General features: G+C 45.8%; 1 protein-coding gene across 3 annotated transcripts; it reads left to right on the plus strand.

The window, feature by feature from the left end:
- The first annotated feature begins 49 nt into the window (after positions 1 to 49).
- Positions 50 to 18,379, plus strand: SLC39A14 (solute carrier family 39 member 14). 3 transcript variants are annotated; one of them, XM_075272719.1, is made up of 9 exons: positions 50 to 338; positions 1,134 to 1,375; positions 4,295 to 4,475; positions 6,360 to 6,529; positions 10,681 to 10,803; positions 11,220 to 11,396; positions 11,509 to 11,716; positions 13,306 to 13,490; positions 17,174 to 18,379. In XM_075272719.1, exons 2-9 carry the CDS (start codon positions 1,142 to 1,144, stop codon positions 17,318 to 17,320), a joined length of 1,425 nt encoding a protein of 474 aa, XP_075128820.1. In that variant the 5' UTR covers positions 50 to 338; positions 1,134 to 1,141; the 3' UTR covers positions 17,321 to 18,379. The 3 variants fall into 3 exon arrangements, with proteins under 3 accessions (XP_075128820.1, XP_075128819.1, XP_075128821.1); XM_075272718.1 differs by lacking the exon at positions 6,360 to 6,529 and adding an exon at positions 8,278 to 8,447; XM_075272720.1 differs by lacking the exon at positions 6,360 to 6,529 and adding an exon at positions 8,278 to 8,447 and having other exon boundaries at positions 11,220 to 11,369.
- Positions 18,380 to 23,845: the final 5,466 nt, after the last annotated feature.

Raw genomic sequence — 23,845 nt, forward strand, 5'->3', positions numbered from 1 at the left:
AGACATATTACCGGAGCCCTGTCATCACTAGCCTTAAGCGGCGGGCTCAGGGAACATGGCCGCTGTAATGGATACGTTATACTAAGGCACGGAATACTTGAACTTGACCTCTTTAGTTGCTAGCAGGGCATGTGCTGGGGCAGGTGAGGTGTTGACGATTCCGAATCCTTGGTAGCGCCCACTTTCGTCACGGAAAAGGTGGAGTTGAATTTGGTGTGACGTCAGGCTTTAAAGAGCCAGCTCCAGAGCTCCACGTTGCTGACAGGGAGGCCGTGATGAGCACAGTGACCGGGACACCGTGAGAGACTGGATGTGTGTGAGGAGAGCGGGCTGGTGAGGTGAGAGGGAGCCCGGGGCTCTGTATATGGGGACAGCTGGGATGTGCAGCGCAATGTCATTGTATCCGGCTGCTGCCGTGTTACCTGTGCTGGGGCTGGCACCAGACTTGTCCTTTACTGTCACCCAGGTGCCCAGCTCTGGCTTTATCTGTGTGCCTGCCCCCTGTGCCCTGGTTGCTGTGGCCCCAGTTTCTGCCTGGCACCTCTTTTAACTATGGCTGTCACCCAGGTGCCCAGCTATGTCTCTCTGTTTGTGCTGTGGCCCCCTGTGAGCTGGCATCTTGTTGATGCCCCTCTTTTAACCATGGCTGTCACCCAGGTGCCTAGCTCTGGCTTTATCTTTGTGCCTGCCCCCTGTGCGCCAGCTGCTGGGGCACCCAATGTGCCCCTCTTTTAACTATGGTTGTCACCCAGTTGCTCTGCTTTGCTGCTGTGGCTGCCCCCTGTGCGCCGGTTGCTGTGCCCCCCCCCCCCCCTGTGCACCTGGCACCTCTTTTAACCATGGCTGTTTTCTGTTTGTGCCTTCCTCAATGTGTGCCAGTCACTGCGGCCCCTTGTGCACCTACCACCTGATATTGACACCTCTTTTAGCCTACGCTGTTGCCCTTTGTGCCCTAATCTGTCACCCAGTGATTGTTGTCTCTGTGCCCTGCGGTTCTGTCTCTGTCACCCCTTTCCTGATGTTGTCCAGCTCTTACCCTCTTTCTTTGCGACTGTCGCCTTGTTTGCCTGCACTTTTGGGTTCTTACCCTCCTATGCCTCATCCTATGTGTTATACATTTTCTTGTCCTCCAGGAACCATCATGACTGGCACGTGGATCCTTCTGGCCTCCTTGCTGTTTGCCTTTGTACCCGCCAGCTCCTTAGCAGAGGTGACTTCTCCTGACTCCAGGGACCAGCTGAGTGCGGCGTCTTTCCTGCAGGATTTATTACAGAGATATGGAGAGAATGAGACCCTCTCACTACCGCAGCTGCAGACCCTGTTGGAAAGACTGGAAGTAGGAAAAGGGGCACATGAGTCCAGCAACATATCGCAGGTAGGGTCAGCATTGTACGAGCACTAACCCTAAAGCCAGTACCTTGTAGAGGCAAGTCATTCTGCTAATATTCCTAAATCACCAGGGTGCAAGCTGTACTATGTTGGGGTTGTGGTGCCTTCCTATTGATATTTGCTGTGTACAACAATGTTCAATTCTAGAAAATCCTATTAAATACCCTTAGTGTAGAGATGCCAATGTTCAGTGAAGAAGGGCATGACCAGATTGTTATCAGACTGCTCCAGCACATTGGTAAAAACTTTGACCTTCTCAGCAGGACTAGCTATATACAGGGTTACAGCTTCTGAATATAACTGCGAAGGTTCTCATTCACTCACCAGAATCCTATAATAAGGAACTGAAAGTTTATGAAATTTTAATTTATAAAGTTATGACGCTTTTTAGAAAGCTGAAAGACTTTACAGCAATTTTTTTTTTAAGGCCGGGGCCCCATGGGATGTAAACGCCGTTATTTGCCCGGAGCGGAGATGCTGTGGGAAAAATCGCGGCATTGTACAGTGAAGGCAAAGTGGATGGGATTCATGCGAATCCCATGCCCACTTTGCAGAAAAAATCGCAGCGTGTCCGTTGCGGCTTTTCAAATTGCAGCATGTCAATTATATCTATGGAAACGCCAGCGGCTTTTCCGTAGATATAATGTTTAGAGATGAGCGAACGCTGTTCGGATCAGCCGATCCAAACAGCACTCACCCATAGAAATGAATGGAAGCACCTGTGACGCTAACTTTGCCGGCGGGCAGCCGGCGTCACAGGTGCTTCCTTTCATTTCTATGGGTGTGTGCTGTTTGGATCGGCATCTCTAATAATGTTAAGAGAGAGTCCGCAGAGGAAAACTCTGTGAACTTTCTCTTAAAAGTGCTGTGGAAAGAACCGCAATGCATTCATGCCGCGGTTCTTTCCGCAGCACTTTAGCGCTGCAATTATGGCCCGTGGGGCCTTAGCCTAAAGGGTTTTGTGGGTTTATAGTGTGTGGTGAATGTGTATATGAGGTCTGTACACACACATTCAATACCACATGGGATGGATGCCGCAAAAAATAGCGAGATGAAACTGCTTTGCTCAGGATGAGAAGTACCAAAGGGTTTCTACTATACAAAGGGAAATCTTTATCAACTATAATCTTGGTAAGTGGTATGAGAACTCTCTGCTGCGCCAAAGGGGTTTGAGCTTTAAATCGAGCCATGATGTCTGCAAATAGACTGTATATACAGTTAACTTAGATCATTTGGATAATCTATGATCAATCATGTATAAATCGCATGTCAGATCCCTTTGGTACGGCACAGAAGTTGGTTACAGCCTATAAATTGTTCTTTCCTTAGGGTACGCTTACACTTTCATTAGTTATACACATGGTTCAGCCAAGGACATATACTTGGTGACCATAAAGTAAGCAGCTGACAGATGACTGTAGCAGGTTATGTGCAGGGTGAACAGAAAAGCTCAGGTGTCGACATTGAACATGCCTGATCCTTCTTTCCTCCTCATTTGGGCTAGTCGAGAAGCCCCCCATACTCACTGACCTTGAAATTATGAGGGAGCCTTTAGAATATATTGTCAGAAATCTCTGTGCCGTGCCAAAGGGGTTTGATCTTTCTATAGAGCACTTTTGTTCTAATGATCTAGCGGTGATGTAATATCATAGACTTTACCAACGTGTAATGTTGGCGTATGTATCTATGACTTCCAAAATCTCTCCCACTGGATTACAACCTTGCTTGGATACTTCAGTAACGTGCCCATAGACCAGTCATACAATAGTTGTCACACACAGGCTTAGCGCTGACAGGAGGGTGCAGTATCACTTTAAAGCCTGGTCTTGTTCTTTCTCTAATAATGGTGTAAAGTAGTTTATCTAGGTTTTTTTCCAATAGATTAAAACATTCAGCAAGGCTTAAGAGAACAGAGGACTCTTTATAGCAGCCATAACCGCCGGCGATTTCATCTATAGCTCATTGTAGACCATGAATCCTACAAAATCCTCCATAAACAGTACCTGAGACCTGCCAGTTTCCTGCTTCTTCTGTGACTCCCGGACCGTCAGGATTACTAGTTGCTGGATTTTTTATCTTTCCCCCTGTATGGCCACTGGTTTGCTGTATAAGGATTGCTGCCCATATGGACGTGGTATAGGATTCGATTGCTCAGTCCCCTGGCAATCTACAGGATCCCTTTTGGACTCATTGCCGGCACAGCTTTGTCCCCTAGTGGTGATTTTGGGAATTTACAGAATTGTTGACAGTGACTGGCCAGTAATGTGTCACAGATGACGGATTGCTCCGTGTTAGGTTTATTTGGCAATGTGTGGGTGGTGAGGAGGGGGATGTGTTTACAAGACCCAAGGTGAAATCTCTCCATTGCCACATTGCTGACAACTAGATTGTTTATCATATGGCTTCTTATCAGTGTCTGAATTTACAGCGTGTCTATACCGTGTACTTATGACAACTCTTAGTGGCCGGTGCTGTTGCATGACAGTGGTCACGTATATAGACACGATGTAAACATGAACTTGTTGATCTACACATCGTGCTTGTGCTAAACCTATTACTAATTACCTAGGTATTACGTATAATAAGAAACTAAGTGCTAAACAACTCCACCTACATCTATGTACCTCCTCTATACCAGCGGTAGGGAACCTTCGGCTCTCCAGCTGCTGTGAAACTACAACTCCCAGCATGCTCCATTCACTTCCATGGGAGTTCCCAGAACAGCAGAGCATGTATGCATGCTGGGAGTTGTAGTTTTGCAACAGCTGGAGAGCCGTACGTTCCCTACCCCTGTTCTATACTATACAGCATATTATGCCCCCTCCCCGATGGCTTCTCTATAGGTTGTTTGGATAAGGTCACCCCTGATATATCCTGGTCTAAACCATTCTCCTTCTTCCTTCAGTGTCTCAGCGCCTCCACCCTATTCTCTGCTCACAACCTGACCTCTGATGCTACGGTGGATGCAGGGGGTCTGCAAAGTCTCTGCCCATCAATTCTCCAACAATTGGAAACCAAAGCGTGCCAGGAGAGCGCAGTCTTTCACAATGAGACCCAGACCGAGGGAAGACCCAGCAGTGCTGAAGGTAAGAGAGGAGCCAATGCCAAGGCAGATCAGTGACCCTCAGACATAAGGCCTTGTGCAGTCGGAGATGTTATGTTATACTTTTATGCCACCCATGTATTGGCATTGGTTCACTTTTTCTGTTTGCTTAAATCGCATAAGGTGTGAGCGGTGATAAGCCTGGTGACACGAGTGTGAACCTCCCAGCTGGTTTTGGCTTCTGTTCACTGTTACCTTCTGTCAAGGTTTTCCATCAGCCACATTATTATAAGGACATGATCTCCCTAAAATCATATCAGGCCATGTTGTGCTCTTTTGGGTTTTATATAAATGTGTAGGGCTGAGTTCACACGCCTCTCGTTACAGTCCAATGTGCTCATCTCTCATAGGGCTGTAATGGCGGCATGTCAGCTATTGTAATACACTTTATTTCAATGCCTCACCATATGTTTGCTGTCACTGAATCAGGACTCGCTTGTTTCCATTCAGAATAACCCTGTATGTATCCAATCCTGCTCTCAGCTGAGAAATGGTGGTAATTGTATCTAGTGTAGACAATGCTCTGTGAGCTGAACGGACCGACACACTGTAACAAACTACCTGAGATGTTTGTACTGCTTTGTCTAGACTGGATGCAGTTGTATTTGACACAGGTATGAACCTTATGTGAGGTGTAGACTTTCTGGTCCATCGCAGGAGCAGAAGAACTGAAAAATATAGTGGATGCTATAAGGGGCCCCATTGACTATAATGGAATACACTTGGTGTCCTATATATTTATAGCTGAGAGCAGGTCTAGCTATATACTGTATACTGCCTCTGAATTTAATCTAGACTGAATGACCTGCATTGTAACTGTATACATAGTTCTGGTCCTGCTCTCACCTGAGCTGTAGCTGTATCCAATCTAGACAATGCTCTGTGAGCTAAATGCCTCTGCACCAGTCTGGAGTCCAGGCTCATAGAGCATTGTCCAGACTGGATACAGCTCTCTCCGCTAAGAGCAGGACCAACTATATTGACGGGGTTACTGTCTCTGAATATAACCAAGACTGTTCTCATTCACTGACCGTATCTGAGATGTCTTAATGAATTAAACATAAAGTGATATATAATTTATTTGAGTCCTTCTCTATTGGATACCCTTTGTAGTTGTGTGACATCCCTACGTAATGGGTCACGCAGCTTTCCAAGAAACCCGAAATACTAAGAAACAACTGAAAAGAAACGGTTTGTCAGAAGGGAAGGGCTCCAGTATGTTGTTACTAGTTATAAACCTTCCTTTGGTTAGAATTTGCTGCAATTTTGGGAGGCAAACAGTAGATTTATTTTTTTGCCAAGGTTCTGCATAACCTGATTCTAACCCAATTCTGATTACTGGAGCCTTAGGGGGCATTCACACTACGTAACGCCAGCGTGTATCACAGCCGTACACGCCGGCGTTACAGCAGGGCTGCCGAACACTTCCCATTCATTTCTATGGGAGCCAGCATGCGAGCGCTCCCCATAGAAATGAATGGGCTGCTTCTTTCACTGCGAGCAGTCCCATTGAAGTGAATGGGGAGTGCCGGCGTGTACGGCTCAGCATGAGCAGAGCTTGCCGTATACGCCGGCACTTCCCATTCACTTCAATGGGACTGCTCGCAGTGAAAGAAGCAGCCCATTCATTTCTATGGGGAGCGCTCGCATGCTGGCTCCCATAGAAATGAATGGGAAGTGTTCGGCAGCCCTGCTGTAACGCCGGCGTGTACGGCTGTGATGCACACTGGCGTTACGTAGTGTGAATGCCCCCTTAGAGGTTATATTTTATTTGCCCAGGTCTATGTCTAGTCCTTGTTATATTGTAAGTGTTTTTTTTGACCCTATATGTCATCCACATCCCTCACTTTGTCCTCTTGTCCCACAGTCTGGGGTTTTGGGTTTGCCGCAGTCACCGTGATCAACCTGTTCTCCCTAATGGGTGTGTTCTTTGCCCCGTGCGTTAAGAGACCCATCTTCCGACGACTCCTTATCTTTTTCATCGGCCTGTCCATTGGCACGCTGCTGAATAACGCTCTCCTGCAGTTGATCCCTGAGGTGCAGTACCAGTTTACACCACAGAGGGAGCCCACGCTCTTCAGAACAATCACATACACTGACAATACATGTATCATCATTACTGGGGGGAGCCATTTTATAATTGTATCCTCATCAGCGTCTTATGTTCTTCTCTTCTATGTATATGTGTGATATAAACTATTGACGACAGATCGTATCCCGTGGGGCTAAAATCTACTGACACACACAGATTCTGTCTTCATGTAATCCATATAACGTACATCAGTCTTGTCTAATACAACATACACTTAGCTGACACGTTCATGTAACCCCGGGGTGGGCAGGTAGTGATCGCTCACGTCTCAGAAGGTGCTGCCTCCATTCCCCCATGTCCTTGATGAGCTGACTGATCTATCTCTAATTCAGTTTGTACGTTTTCGGCACACGGTGCAGGCCGCCATTTTGTTGGATGAGCCTCTCTTCTTATCAGCAAAAAATTTGGCAACCTCACTTTGGATACTGTCCTCCATATTGGTTCTCTAATCAAAATGGCGGCCACCGTGACTAGCGAATGATCATATGCTCTCTCAATCGTAAGAGCCATGATGTGATGTGACTACAGAAGGCGGAGTATATAGAAATGATTTATCATATTGTTAATAATTTCATGTCAATTCAATGTCCTTCTTATTTACAGGGTGGAATTAATGTCGGTAGGTCTGCTGTAGCTGATCCTCCATTTTGTGTGTTAAAGGGAATGTAGAAAAATAGCCGTCCCATGGGTTGTCGCTCGATACCTCTGGCAGCAACACATCCCCTTCTGTCCATTGGGAATAGATGCATGCTCGGCCGAGCCAAGTATGCATGTGTATATAGGAGCAAGCAATGCAGACCATGCAGTCTAAGCCCTGCCTTTCTTTCCCTTGTAAAGAGGAGTGGATGACAGACAACTAGCAGGTACATCTCTGGATTGCGTGTCCTTCGTGCAGTATCCGCTACAGCAGAACTACCTGGTGGTTTTGTTTTCCTGTCCCTCAGTTATCTATGGCTGGGGCATTGGATCCATATAATCTTGTTTCAATGTACTAGTGCAATCCTCCCTGGTCGGGGGATTGGTGGACATCATAGGATTCGTGCACACTTATACTGGCTACTAAAATGTACATTGGCTTCTTAAAGGGATTGGCAAAACATGGCTGCTTTCGTCCAGATACTACACCTCTGTGGGGGGTTGTGTCTAATATTGTAGCTTAACTTACTAAAAATGGATAGACCTTAGCTGCAATATCAAGCACACCCTGTAGACCAAGGGTAGGGAACGTACGGCTCTCCAGCTGTTGCAAAACTACAACTCCCAGCATGCATACTAGCTCTGCTGTTCTGGGAACTCCCATGGAAGTGAATGGAGCATGCTGGGAGTTGTAGTTTCACAGCAGCTGGAGAGCCGAAGGTTCCCTACCCCTGCTGTAGACAGACATGACATGGTTTCAGAAAGGAGGCAGCCATGTTTTTCTGACCTGGCACTGACCTACTTCTCTAGATAAGAAGGTGGCTCTTGTTGGGTTTGATATAATACCATAGAATAGACTCCGCACAGGACTTTGTCAGTACTCAGGTTATGTGTGCACAGGGCCTATGCCTCCATTGTTGGAATCAGACCAGTAATCATGTCTGTTCTCTCTCTCTCTCCCCTTCCTCTGGTTTTAATCCTCTGTCACGTCCTTCTATATCTCTCCCTGTTGTGTCCTCCATTTATGTTGTGTCTCTCCCCCCTATTCCTTCCTCAGTGTGGGGTTATGGCTTCCTCTGTGTCACCGTCATTTCTCTCTGCTCCCTCCTGGGGGCCGGCGTGGTTCCCTTCATGAAGAAATCCTGTTACAAGCGTCTTCTCCTCTTCTTCATTGCTCTGGCCATTGGGACCCTCTATTCCAACGCTCTCTTTCAGCTCATCCCCGAGGTATGGGGGACCGTGTACGATCCTGAGACACTGTATGGGTGCATGCGGCTGGTGTATATAGTGCATGCGTAGTATAACATGGTAGCTTATTACCGCATGCTAGTGTTACAGTGGACATAAAATGGGCAGGAACGTTACTGTATTTCTCCGGTATCGCTTTTGACTTTTAGTCTGTTTTCTTCTCCATTCACAGCAAAGGTAAGGCGAAGTTCACATCAGCGTTGGTGTCTGTTTCTGTGATGCGTCGAAAGATCGTAAAAACTGATTGGAACGGGTCATTTATAAAACCCATAGATGTCAGGTTTGCGTTTGGAGCATTTCCACTGCGTATCCACTCTTTTGGACAGACAGAACAAAGATCAAGGGTGCGGAAGGGAAATGCATTCACCACAAACTGACACTGATATATTTTTTTTTTTTTTTTTTTTTTACTGATTTGCAACTGGCGGACACCAAGCGCAGATGTGAACTTGGCGTAAGGATTCTGTCAATTTAAAGGGGCCTGTTAAACTACAATCTATCAACTCGTCTATGCCAGATGTGTTATCTATGGCGCAGATGTGTGTTAATGAGGTCGTCTTTGGCACAAGAGCCTTTCTTGGACCAAAGATACACCACATTCTCCATGACAAGGGGGTGGGGATTGTGCATATAACATGTGCTACACATGTTAAACCCTTAAGCCATTTCTTTAAAAAATTAAATTGAATTAAAAAAAAAATCCCTTTAATTCTAATCTCCTACAATGAGTGCATGTCAGTAGGTTATGCCCCCAGTGAGCCTGAGAATATCCCTTTAAGGCTGGGGCCCCACGGGACATAAACGCCTTGATTTGCCCGCAGCGGAGACGCTGAGGGAAAAATCGCAGCGTTGTACAGTGCAGGCAAAGTGGATGGGATTCAAAAGATCGCAGCGTGGACATGCTGCAGTTTGCAAAGCCGTTACGACTTTGCAGATCGCAGCATGTCAATTATTTCTACAGAAACGCCGGCGGCTTTCCTGTAGATATAATGTTAAGAGAAAGTCCGCAGCGGAAAACTCTGTGAACTTTCTCTTCAAAGTGCTGCGGAAAGAACCGCAATTCGTTCATGCCGCCGTTCTTTCCGCAGCGCTTTAGTGCTGCAATTATGGCCCGTGGGGCCTTAGCCTAAGAGATGGTTTTGGGGTGAGGTTCATATTGGATGTGTCGCACATGTACTACATGTACAATCCCCAGCCCTCCCCGTGAGCAATAAGAATCCTCTTTGGTAAGTAGTGACCATATTATCTGGTTACAAAGATGCCCAAACATAGAGCAAGCCATATGGCAATCTCTGTGGCTTGAAGGGCGGTATTGGACGTCTGTATCTTTAGTTGTGAATGGAGGAGAAACACAGTATTCAGCATTTTATACACCGTTACAAGTGGTATGTTGTAAAAAAACAAAAAGTGTATGGGAAACACCATTGTGTCTGCAGCTTGTTGGCCTGGCATGCAGTAGTATGACTATAGACCACAGGTGAACGCTCACACAACAATCCCCTGTTATCAGGTTATTACTGGAGGTGTCCTATTAGCTGTAGGAGTCATATATAATATTACAGCCTGGCTACCCAGGGAATGGTAGATTCCTTAAGATTTCCATGTTCACCCCTGAACATATAAGGTGTTAGTATTGGTGCCTGTACCTTATATTGGTGCCCTGTCATATGGAGTGTTGTATCCTATTGTGCCGTATAGCGGTGTAGTTGGACATACATCGTTCCACAGGACATTGTATGTGGGTGTCCAGGCCATTTGGGTCAGTGGTGATCCCTACTATAGTGAAACAGATGGTGCAGATCATGCAGTGCTGTATACGGAGGACAGAGCTGTACGCTGCTTTTAGGGGAACATGAGCTGGCAAGTGGCTGCCTGGTGTAGAATGAATACACGGCCATTGTTAGTAGGTGGATATATGGGGGGGTAGGGTAGATACATGGGTGTAAGTGGAGTTGGGTATATGTAGGAGATGCATGGTATGTGCTGGGGGGGATTTCTTTGGGGGGTTATATTGGGGATACATTGTGGGGGTGGATACGTTCAGGCTAAACAGAGTTAGTAACCATAATCCAGCCAAGTTACAGGGGATCAGGGGATTGCTATCTGAGCGCCCGCACTCTATACCCTGTAGATGAGCTTTCCGCTGCTGTATGTCTCGTGTCCTCCATAACCACCATGCTGGTCCTGACCCTTCTCTCTTACCGTACTGCAGGCATTCGGCTTTAACCCTCAGGAGGACTCTTATATCTCCACGTCCGCTGTCGTCTTTGGGGGGTTTTATCTTTTCTTTTTCACCGAGAAGGTCCTGAAGATGCTTCTTAAACAGAAACATGAGGTAATGTCTGGGCAGCGATGGCGCAGCGTTTACTTGTGGTCTGCTAAATAATTTCTGTCGCTTGTTGTCATGGTTACAGTCGGCGTATCATTACAGGGGTACGAAACCCACAAGCGAGGGACTGGAGAAATCCAGAAGTACATATCACACTGGAGTTATTATGTACAATGGTCCTAGGTGGGCAGAGAGCCACCGCGGGCATTACTGGCATGTGTCGCATAACCATGTGCGCGGTGTAACGTTCCATAGGGTTATATGGTGTCCACAGTCGTTGTAGAGGGCTCAGGTCATAGGTACGGCCATACAGATGTCTATTATTGGCACTCTGTACTGATGTAGATTAGTGTGTTTTCCTACTATAATAAGTAATAGAGTATACATATTGCAAATTACTCACTACTTCTGTTCCCCTACAGCATGGACACAGTCACTACACAGCTGACGCCAGCAAGCGGGATGCCGAGGAAGGCGTAACTGAAAAGCTCCAGAATGGCGACTTGGATCACATAATTCCTCCACCAGGTGGCAGCGAGTCTGACCTCCGACAACACCTGGGCGATGAGAAGGTTGTGGTGGGGTCCTTGGCTGTGCAGGTTAGTTATGGATCCTCCTCTATGCAGGTTAGTTATGGATCCTCCTCTATGTAATGCATACATCTTTTCGGATGAGAATTACTAATGCTTCACGTGTCGTCTTCCCATGTAGGACCTCCCAGGGCAGCAGAGTTCTTGTTACTGGCTTAAGGGGATCCGCTATTCTGACATTGGTACCTTAGCCTGGATGATCACACTAAGTGACGGACTCCATAATTTCATAGACGGTTTGGCTATCGGAGCCTCGTTTACAGTGTCCGTCTTCCAAGGGGTCAGCACGTCCATTGCCATCTTGTGTGAGGAGTTCCCTCATGAACTTGGTATGTTTCCTAATGTAGACCAAAGCAAGATCCCTCCATGTTCTGTATTGTCTTAGCACTTGAGCGACACTCTGCATAAATGACAATTCTATATAGTTAATCATAAAGGCATAAACTGTGGCCATTGCTATAAGATGAGGCCACTGCTGTATAGGAGCCCCTTGTGCCAATCGAGCGGTATGTGCATATGTGACCACTGCTCCATCAACTCAACAACCCCTATTTTTTTAATTGTTGGAGGTCCCAGTAGTCTGATCTCCCCCAACAGTCTGACACGTATCCATTCTCCTGTGGATAGAAGAGAAGTGTCATCGAGAGATCCCTTTTTAAAGGGACATTCCGGTAACGTTACCTGTAACCTTTGCACCCCCGTTTTGAATGGAGTGTCTGGTCGGACCTCATGCACCACTCCACTTATTTTTTTGGGATGGCTGTATTTCATATTGGTTGCTTTGAAATGTACGGTGGGGACTCCCACTGATTTGTAAGCTACCCCCCTATCCAATCCCAACTTGCTGTATTTCGAATACCCCTTTAACTTCTCAGTTTACCAGTTTTGTAGAGGTCAGTGCCAGGTTTGTATCAAATCTTGTGCAAAGACCTAAATATAAAAGATGCTATTCTGACCTCTTGCACTCACCACTAGGGGCAGTTTAGTAGCTTACTGTGTTTTCAGTGTATGATCAGTATGCAGTAAGCTCTTAAGCTCCCTCTAGTGGTGGCAGCAGGTAGTAAGAATGGCATCTTATAACTCTAGGTCTTTGTTGAGCATTCAGAGCTTTGTATCGGAACAAAACAAACTCTGACCACTATAAAGATTTATTAAGCTATATGGCAACCATGCTTGTACCGAGCTTGGATGATGACTGTATTACACACCAGTATTGTATACACTGGTGGAGCCAGACTGTGTTTTGTAATGAAGGTGTGTGAATATAACCTGGATATTAAGAACCTGAAATACCAGATGTCTCTACAAAGATGGGATTTATTATGGGTTACGCCTATATAGCTGAAGAGTTTTGGGATAACATTGTGACTCCAATGATCAATATATTCCTTGTACATCACAATGGGTTTGTTTTTTTTCTGTTTATCATTTATAGTATGCATTTAGTCAGGTTGAAGGTTTTATCGCAGTCTCAGGCTCTGCTAAAGTCTTGCTCTCCTTAGCAAAGGTTACAGTACATTTGGTCATGAACGTAGAGATGAGTGAGTACTGTTCGGATCAGCCGATCCGAACAGCACGCACGCATTGAAACGAATGGACGTAGCCGGCACGCGGGAGGTTAAGCGGCCGGCCGGCGTCAAAGCGGAAGTACCAGGTGCTTCCATTCATTTCAACGCGTGCGTGCTGTTCACATCGGCTGATCTGAACAGTACTCTCTCATCTCTATTGAGTTTAATGTTTGTGTCATTTTTGTGCCATATCTGTGGATTCAGACCCGCTACAGCACTGTAGTCTAATAGAATACGAATGACACAAAAAAAAACAAAAAACGACCTATTGGCTACATGGATGTGATCTTTGAGACTTTGTGGCGTCCTCTGCTGTTTGTCATTTAACCTTCCCTCATGTTGTGTTGCAGGTGACTTTGTCATTCTGCTGAACGCAGGGATGAGTATTCCTCAGGCTCTCTTCTTTAACTTCCTGTCTGCTTGCTGCTGCTACCTCGGCCTGGCGTTTGGGATCCTTGCTGGCAGCCACTTCTCTTCGAACTGGATCTTCGGTTTAGCTGGAGGCATGTTTCTATACATTGCTCTGGCTGACATGGTGAGTAGACCAGGATTATTTGGGCTTTTAGGCCGGGGCCCCACGGACTGGAAACGCCGCAATTTGCCCGCAGCGGAGACGCTGCGGGAAAAATCGCGGCGTTGTACAGTGCAGGCAAAGTGGATGGGATTCATGCGAATCCCATCCCCACTTTGCGGAAAAGATCGCAGTGCGGATACGTTGCAATTTGCAAAGCCGTTGCAGCTTTGCAGATCGCAGCATGTCAATTATATCTACGGAAACGCCGGTGGCTTTTCCGTAGATATAATGGGAAGAGAAAGTCCGCAGAGGAAAACTCCGTGAACTTTCTCTTCAAAGCACTCCGGAAAGAACCGCAATGCGATCACGCAGCGGTTCTTCCCGCAGCGCTTTAGTGCTGCGGATACGGCCTGTGGGGCCTTAGCCTTAAAGGGGTATTCTTAGATTTGTATATTGATGACCTTTGGATAGGTCATCAACATGTGATAAACACACGCGGCGCACTATCCGCTTTTCTGTGCCTGCGGTGAAGAGCTATTGGTGCCGGTATCGTAGCTCTTCACTGTCAGAAGAGCGTTTCTGAATCAGGAACGCTCTTCCTCACAGTAGTGTCTATTGCGCTGTACAGTGAGCGGTGAGGAACGTGTCATGGCTGGGCAGTAAGCAACGCCCCCTGAGACATTACAGCGCAATAGACGCTACTGTGAGGAAGGGTGTTGCTGACTGACTCAGAAACTCCCTTCTGACAGTGAAGAGCTACGATACCGGCACCAATAGCTCTTCTCCCGGGGCACAGATCATGAAAGCCAACAGTGCGCTGAATTCAGTGCACTGTCGGGTTTCTACTGGTGTATTAAACCGCATGTGCCCCAGGAGATGAAGTCATTAAGGAGGCTGCAGTGTTAGGGGTTATAACTGTGCCATGCATTGTGTAGGGGTTATGCTTGGTGTTGCAGCTCGGCCCTAGTCAATTGAATAGGCCTAAATTGCTGCTATACCATGTGACCGATGAATGTGATGTCATGTGCACTGGAAAGAGGATTCAGTGCTGCTCAAACCGCAAATCTGTGGGGATCCCAGGTGTCAGCCCCCTACTGGGCACCTATTGATGGCCTGTCCCAAGCATAGATCATCAGTATATAAATCTAGAAAATCCCTCCTTCCAGTTTGTATTATTGTATCACTTGGTATTTGCTTGTACAACTCCTACATTTCCATAGCGTTGTACAGAATACATGATCCGAGTAGGGCTAACAGTCTAAATTCTCTATCTTTGTGTTTGGAGTAGCTACAGTGCATCTCCTCCTTATGGGGTTCTCCTGATTTTCTTGCAATGACTTGGAACTTGTCAGCAAGATTTTCCCCTATAAACTGCTCCCTGCAATCTATACATTAGGTCCACCTCCCCCTTGGTCCACTGTTTGAGGTGGAGCCGAGATCCCACACGTGTACAGTGTGTTTGCCCCTTGCTCAATCTTTATTTGCATATGCATCAGTCCTGAGCTCACTACTGGGTCATCATGACCATTGCAAGCACCGACCAAATCAGATAGCGCTGCACCCATAAGGTCAAACATTGTGCACACGTGCCTGTTTTTAGCTCTACCATGCAAGTGCTAGATATTTTTGCAGCCTGTGGATGACTGAGGACCTTTTCACGTCCTCTAAGATAGGACTTGTTATATACCGCTGAAAGGCTGACATCGCACTTTGCATCAGCTTTGCAGGGAACTGACCCGGTTTTGTACATATTGGTGCTGTTAGTTTGGCCGTATCTAGTCAGTTCTACCAGAGTAGGGACATGCCATTTTAACAGGTTGTAAATGCACAACATTGAGTTCTAGGACGTGATACTCCAGAAATCATAATTCATGATACATAATTCATGGATACAAGTATTTAGGGGGGTTCACACTAGCGTCGGTGTCCAACAACTAGTGTCCGCAGCTAATGTCCACGGAAGATTTTAGCATCGGACACTAGCTGTGTCTGTTTTCAATTTGCATGATTTTAAATGGGACATCCTGTAGTGTCTGTGGGTGTCCTTAAGTGTCCGTAGGATTTTGCTGTCCGTTTGAAAAATCGGCCATCTTTGTAAACGGACGCTTAAGGACAGACATGGACACTACATGGTGTCTCATTTAAAATCACACAAATTGCAAACGGACACAGCTAGCGTCCGATGCTAAAATCGTCTGCGGACACTAGCTGTCGGACACCGACGCTAGAGCGGACCCAGCTTTACTGAAGGATTGCGGGGAGATTCTTGGGTGTGCTTTTCACTAATCCATGTGGGATCTTTGTTTTTATTTTGAGGAGCAGGGGTTATATATATAGGAGAGTCTTTCACCACCTCCACCAAATCAAGTTCTTAGTATCTGTCAGTAAGCTCCACTCCACTGATTCCAGCTCCGTTAGAATTTTTTCTCTAGCCTCCACCCTTCCTGAGCAACAAGCGCAGGTAGTTTTGGTGCCTGATGTGCTATATAAGCTCTGTAATGTCAGAAGGGCGGTGTCAGGCAGGGGGTGTGATTCAGAGCTCCAATCTGAAGCAGCTCAGAATCACACCCCTTGTCTGCTTCTGCCTGACACCACCCCTGGACAGTACAGAGTCTAAAGTTTTGTTGCCTCATATGCGAATAGCAATGATTGTTCAGGAATGGTGGGGACTAGAGAAAAAATTCCAACTGTGCTGGACTGATTGGAAAAAAACAGCTATTAAATGATGTCAAGAGCTGGACTTGCTGGAGGTGGTGAAAGGTTCTCTTCAATTGGTTAATCTGGTCCAAGAGTCTGATCTGGACATGCAATACTATTCATAGGTCAGCACATGACCTGGCAACCCATTCATTTGAATATACCCTAATGGGGAACTTTAATGAGAGATTTTTAGCACTGAAATGGTGCCGTTGCCTGGTTAGATGTAGAAATCTTTAAGGCTGGGGCCTCACTTTGCGGAAATGCAGCTCTTTTTTTTTTTTTTGGTAGATTTTGTTGCTGTTTTTGAGCCAAAGCCAAGAGTGGATTGAACAGAAGGGAGAACAATGAGAGCTTCCTCTATATCTCCCATTCCTTATGTAGCCATTCTTGGCTTTGGCTCAAAAAACCACAACAAAATCTGCAACAAAAAGATCTGTGTTTCTGCAATGTGGGGCCCAGGCCTAAAGGGGCTTACAGGAATCTTTTGTTACTTATGTACTGCCCAGGTCACATGATCAGAACCGGCACCCAGCTCCCCCCTCATAGAGGCTAATCCCTTATATATTACTATTGCTATAAGGTACCCCTGTGCTGTATACTGGGTCCAGAACCAAGACATGAGTTTAGGCAGGAAAAACCTCCAAGTGCAGATAACTCCATCCTTAAAGGAACCACTACTGCCCCCTGGTGCACGGGAGGGGAATTAACAACCAGAACAGATGAGTCTCCTTCAGGATAGTTACTTGTTGTCTTCTCCTTGCCCAAGTGGGGTTGAACAGATCTTGTTCCTTCACGGTTACTAGAAACTTCTGAGATGCTAGTCATGCCGGCTATATGTGTACTTTACATGGTCATGTGACCGAGGAGATCTCCTGTAACATGAGCTGAAATGAGATGCATCTCCTATTGTTCTCAAGGCTCTGGTCTGGACCTCATGGTTTTACAGGGGTAAAGTTTCTCCTGCCCATCCTAATGCTTATTAATTATTATTTCTTTCCCTCCAGTTCCCAGAGATGAATGAAGTCAGTAAAGAGGATGAAGAAGGTGGCCGCCCCCTCACGGCCTTCCTCATACAGAATGCTGGACTGCTGACAGGGTTCTCCATCATGCTACTACTGACAACGTTCTCTGGTCAGATCCAGTTGGGATAGGCCTAGGAAGGAGACTCCTCTTGATAACGAATATGGGAAATTGGACCAAAGGAGGAGCGTTTTATAGCAGTGTTATACCCTTGCACCATGGAGAGCGGCCGAGATGTCCAGAAAAGCTTTCCCAGCGCCGTCCTGACACCTCTATGGTGGCCTGTTCTTAGACAAGAGAGCTGTAGGGGTCACTGCCCATTTTCTTCCCAATGATGAGGCCTGTACCAAATTCATAATCACCAAAACCCATAATTGCTTGCTCTGTCTGCCGTAGAGTGTCGTGACCATCGCACTGCGCCAGACACTCATTTTACGTCAGTCTCTTTCGTGGAGATTTGAGGACTCTGTTTTTAGTACATTTATCTTATCATATTGATAAGCGGATTATATTCCTCCCTAGAGAAATAATGGACCAAACGAAATGAACAAAACGGGCGATTTTTACATTTGCCACATGGCGGAGATGACAGACCCTCAGCCATTGGAGCCGTACCGAACACTAGTCCATTGATACATTGCTGTAGCCGTTCTGTTACCTCTTAATCCGCTAGCGTCTAATGAACTGACGGAGAGCTGCGGGTTAGAGAGGGCAACCCTACAATGACCGGACCTAATATATCCCCCCCGCTGCTGCTGTCTTGACACCTAAATAGTGTTTGTTTTATCTTGATTTACAAGGGAGAAGAGAACCGAGAAGCTTGTCGGTACATGAGCCGGTGACAGGGCCGCGCTATGGTATAGGATAGCACCGTGATCTAATAGCACAGTCGTAGGGATCGTCCAGTGCTGGGTTGGATTTGCACATTTTTGCATTTTGTGTGAATATTAGCAATAGTTGTGCTGAGCTGGTTTGTCTACTAGAACAGCAGTGCTGGCGTGTATGAGTGTGTGTTTGTACAGCTACAATAGTAAAGACCTTCCTTACTGTACTGCCCCACAATACTCTGCTGGATGAGCCACCACTGACTCCTTCCATTGCTATTTCTCAGTTGGCAGTACAGCAAGGAAGAAGATGGCAGCCATAGTGTGTTCTCTTCTTCCTCCAAAACTCCCGTCTCAGGTTGACAATAAAATTATTTAATTCCAGAGGCTTTGTGTCCTTTCTAGGTTCTAGAAGAGACTCCGGCAAACTGTTGGGGTGATGCTTGACCTGAGAGATGCTAAGTAATAGGATTTATCATGCTACTGGTTATAGTGGTCATAGGCTGACGTGTCTGGATGTTAAAGGGAGTCTGTCACCAGAACCCAGCACCACAGCTTAATTCAGGTGGCCCTAGGTGAGTCCCTTTAATGGAAGCTGTTAAAGGGGTTGTCAGCAAGAGCATGCCCTCTACAAATCCGACCCAGTGCAGTGGGTGTAATTCCTGGAATTCTCAGCAATAAGATGGGGCTCTGCACATGAGGTGTTTTTTTTTTTTTTTTTTTAAATCCTACACAGTCCAGTCATATTAATGTGACCACCGCCTACTTTTGACGTCACTGTTAAATAGCCAATCACAGAAGACACGTGTCATCAGCCATCTGGGTGCACTCATCATTGTGGAAAGCACGATGGATCAACACCAGTATGCATCTATCCTCGCGGACCATGTTCACCCCTACATGCAAATTGTTTTTCCTCAGGATGATGGCATCTACCAGCAGGACAATACGTCGTGTCATAAAGCTCGCAGTGTACGTGTGAGGTTCGAGGAGCACCAGGATGAGTTTACCGTACTCCTTTGGCCAGCAAATTCCCTGGACTTGAACCCAATCAAGAATCTGTGGGACCACCTCGATCGGATTGTTCGCGCCATGGATGCTCAACCGCATAACCTAGCGCAGCTGGCCACGGCACAGGAGTCGGCATGGCTCAACATCCCAGTGACCATCATCACAACATCCCCTCTCTTCCTGCACATCTCGCAGCGGTCCGCTCTGCCAAAGGGGGTTATTCTGGATTTTGACAGGTGGTCACAGTAATGTGACGGGACTGTGTATATCTCCAGCAAATGGCTCTCGTGTATGGTATAGCCATGATAGGCGCATATGTTGTCTTTTGGCTGCAATAGGGGAGATTTTCTAAGCTAAATGTAACTCTGCACCAAGATGCTGCTCCAGATGTGTTATGTTTTTTAGGCAGGAGACACTTGGTGCTTTTGTGTGGGTGTTTTTTTTTTTGTTTTGTTTTGTTTTTTTTTTTTACACATTTTGATGCAGGTTTTAGAGACAAAGCCAGGTGTGGATTTAATAGTCCTTATCTCTTCTGTCCGTAAAAACTTCTTGTGGCAAATATATGAAGACTGGCAAATTGGGATGCAGAGATTTATGGAGAAACTGGGGCTGTGATCCCTGCCCTGCAATGTCCACATTCGCTCATCGAGGTTTGAGGTGTCTTAATGTCATCATGTTGTCTATCTTTGCCATTTTTTTTGGTGTGTAGAGATTAATGAATTTGCCTTTGTGTCTCTCCAACCTTGGGCTGAAGCCAAATGGTCTGGAAAGTCACACATGGTGGATTTTGTTGCAGATTTTTTTTACATTTTTTTTTTTTTTGAGCCAAAACCAATAGGAATTATTTTTCAGCATGGTGGGGGTGGGTGGGTTAGCTTTTAGACACTTGGTGTCTCACAAGACGTGGGGTCATAATTTTATCACAAAAAATTGTTGTCAAGTCTCAGCAGTTTCTGCAACAAATATATCTCGTATGAACATGCTGAGGTCCGTATTGTGGAATAATTTTTGGAGCTAAAGTCAAGAATGGCTTGAGAAGGAATGGGGGATATAAATGAAATGCTTATACTTTTCCCTTCCATTCAATCCACTCCTGGCTTTGGCTTAAGAAAACAAAACTGCTTTTCTGCAACATGGGGCCTCGGCCTAATCGCAGGATACAATGACCTGTTTTACCTGTATAATCACCGGAGATAGGAGTCAGCACAAGCCCTGTGACATGACCGTGAACAGGCCTGTCTTTTGTCACCCAGATTTACCAGCCCAAACGTGGCTCAGGCGGACTGAACTCGGCATGTCGCTTTGTCTTAGCTGAGCCATGTTCAGACCGGTATATCTGGCAGATGCCATGTTTCCCTTGGGCTGTGAAAAAAAAAAAAAAAATCACAACATAGTTTACCTGGTCTCTGCGAATGTCTGTCTACACAAAGAACTTCATTGAGGGCTGTGGAAAGATTTAGTGACTTGCAGCCAGAAAATTCTGAATGTTTACTATGCGGGGAAGGTTGTAAGAAAGTGGCGGAATAATGAATAGATCTGGTGTTACGGAGCGCAGTTATGTGCTGGCTAAATATGGATGTAGCAGAGCTGAGCGTACCCCTGTTACTGCTGAAGTGTGCAGTATAGTAGGTATGTAGTGTGCTATGGCTAGGATATTAGGCCTATATTTTGGGATCGTATTAGTTTTCAGATACCAGGATCCATTTTCTAGGTGGAGCATTTGGGGCGCAGCGTTACATAGTATACGAGGAAAGAAGCTTCAAGTGACAGCAGGAAGATAATGACCTGTCAGTGTCTGGCAATCCCCTAAGAGTCTCCAGTGCCCCCTAAGGTTGGATACAGGAACTTTTCGTCATGTTATCACCCTTCGTATCAATTACAGCCTGGTTGTCTGTCCCTATACCATTTCTGTTAGTAGATCTGTATGGGAGCTTGTTTATTGTGGGATAGGTGGCGCTTTTCAGTGGTTCCATATATAGGATAGAGAGGGAATATAGTAAGACTGGGATTTTCAGCTCCCTGAATTATTAATGGGCTCTGATCTCTTTGCATGTACCAGTCAGAAACTGGCATTGCATTCACATATAACACAACAGCTTACGGAGGTGAGGTATAGATATGTTGTCAGGCTGCGGCATGCTGACGCACCTTCGTCTCCACACTAAGTTATGAGAAGGAACCATAGTGGTGCAAGACAGGGCCGTGCGCCACCCGAAAAGTGGTGTATGGTATATATCTTTGCAGATCTGGAGTTATTTTTGTAGTTTTTTCCTTTTAATACCTTTTACTTTATGGGATAAACAACATGAACGTTTTACAATACAGGTCGTTGCAGATGCGTCAAAGCCAACTTGAAAATGTGATTCATTTCCTCTTGTCTGTGCTGAAGGAGGCGTCAGGGGACCTTCATTCTCCCGATGTACAGGGATCAGAGAGATTGAACTTGCATTTATGAGATATTCTGGCACATCCTGTGTGTGTGTGTGTGTGTATATGTGTATATATATATATATATATATATATATATATATATATATATATAATCTATATATATATATCTATATCATAGCTAGGCAAATAATCTCTCCTCTAGAAGGAAGAAACCTGTCTCTGTATCAGCCAATATCTGACCTATAATGGAGTTTTATGGAATGAGTAGGGATATTGGCTAAACACAAGCCTCAGCAGTAGACAGCGTAGTATTAGTCTCAGGACGGATGTCTCTATATACAATGGGGCAGAGTTACTAATGGACATCTGGTGTATACGGTTTGTGCCTTGGTGGACAAGTATCAATTCATTTTCATTGTGTTTGGAAAGCATCCTATTATGTCCCTATTGCGCCATACAAGGGGATTTTCTGTGCGACCCCAGTCAAAAACGTTTGCAAAGAATATTCTGCCATGGGGTACCAAACAAATACCGCTGGGAGAACACTAAATACCAGTGTATAGAAGAAAATACACCCCAGAAGACCCAAATATCACAGCGCTGCATATCATCTCACCCCAGCAGTGCAAAAATACTAAAGTAAACCTCAAATACATCGATGATCGAAGCATTACGTCGCCTCGACCTTCCTCTCTCCTAATTACAGGTATAGTCTTTCCACCTCTAGCCCATTGGCACCCATTATAAACCCTTGCAAGCTGGCAGCAAATGTTTCCCCAATTTTGCACCCCACAACAACAGAGGAGATGACAGAAGACCCTCCAGGATCAGCCTATGATGTCTCTACCGCCAGATGATAGCGTCCGCTGAACTGCCCTAGGTGAAGGACCTGATGCTGTTCTCACAGGTCCTTTAGTCTTTCTAGCCACATACTCTGTACTGCTTATGCATGGCTGGTATCATCGGTGTAATTTCTGCTTGTGAGTCCTGTGACACTGGCACGGCCTCAGAGTTTGCGAAGCGACTGCTCTGAGCTACTGCACCTATCCGGCCAATGGGATGTCTGTATCCTTTGCGTTTCTACACATTGATTATTGTTAAGCATTCATAAATTTATATTGCTGGGTATTAAATAAATAAGCCCACATATAGTAAAGCTGCGGTGCCCAATGTGTCTCAATTTGGCGCAGCTCAGCCTCTAGGTGGGTTGGGAGAGGGGTGGTTTAGTCTGACAGAAAACGGGTGGGAGTTATTCTACAAATCTACACTGGCTGGCATAGACGTAGGCCCAGGACCCCACGTAGGGCAAAAACTGTACCTGCAAAGTGGTAAAATACTGTCATTTCGAAAACAAAATAATTTTTGGGAAATCGCAGCATGTCAATTATATCTACAGAAATGCCGTCAGATCCCCTGTACGTATAATAGAAACAGAGAATCTACATAGAAAAACTCTGCGAGCTGAGGAAAAAAAACGTAATGCATTTCCGCCGCTGTCTTTTCCGCAGCACTTTTTTTGCAGTGGCCTACTACGGGGGGACCTTAGTCGAAAAGCGTCGCAGGAAGGACTGCAGCAGAAACATATTGTGGTTTTTCCTGCAACGCTTTTCACAGAAAGTACACCGTTTTCCCTTGAAGACTTTCTGCTTCAATTATACCTATAGGGAAACCGCCGGCATTTCGTTAGGTATAATTGACATGCTGCGATTTTCAAAAACACAACAGCTTTGGATATCGCAGCATTTCTATTACACATATTTTTCTGCAATGTAAGAATGGGATTCGCTATGGCGTTTACACCACGTGGGTTACTGGTCCTTGGTGGTCTTCCTAAAACAGGACTTGGTCACCCTGTGTGCGGTGGTTTTCTGGAGATGTTTGCAAGTATGGCCGTATACGAAGGCAATAGAGTACAGGCCAGTCATCTTTGTAGATGGAAACCCATAGTTCTGCACAGGAGCTGTATACATACAGTATAGGGGTAGGGTTACTAAGCCACTTCGCAACTTTTATCGGATAAAAAAAAGAAGCCGCAAACTGGACAAATATTGATGGATGTGCCATTTTTAAGCCGATATTGCAAAAAACCACATTCATCATCATTTACGTCAGCGGTTTCATACATTGTTTTCTACACCGGCGTACGGCCCATATTTATAACAATGTGTGCGCCTCATCATACATCAGGCTGTCCAGCGGTGCCGGAATACAATACGCCAGTGGTTGTCCTCTTATCTCTCAGACCACACCTTCAGTGTATCATTTGCGGGCTCTGTTTCCTCCCCGCTTTCCTTTGCTGTTGGGGTTCCTCAGGGCTCAGTCCTAGGCCCCCTGCTCTTTTCTCTCTACACAGCCCCCATTGGACAAATCATTGCCAGATTTGGCCTCAGGTACCATCTTTATGCTGATGACACCCAATTATACACATCT

The sequence above is a fragment of the Leptodactylus fuscus genome, chromosome 5, assembly GCF_031893055.1.
Source record: "Leptodactylus fuscus isolate aLepFus1 chromosome 5, aLepFus1.hap2, whole genome shotgun sequence".
NCBI lineage: Eukaryota > Metazoa > Chordata > Amphibia > Anura > Leptodactylidae > Leptodactylus > Leptodactylus fuscus.

Coding starts and splice junctions, on each gene's coding strand:
- SLC39A14 (XM_075272719.1), top strand. CDS start 1,142: ATGACTGGCACGTGGATCCTTCTGGCCTCCTTGCTGTTTGCCTTTGTA. Junction 1,376..4,294: donor AGTCCAGCAACATATCGCAG/GTAGGGTCAGCA, acceptor TTCTTCCTTCAG/TGTCTCAGCGCCTCCACCCT. Junction 6,530..10,680: donor TCCTGCAGTTGATCCCTGAG/GTGCAGTACCAG, acceptor ACCGTACTGCAG/GCATTCGGCTTTAACCCTCA.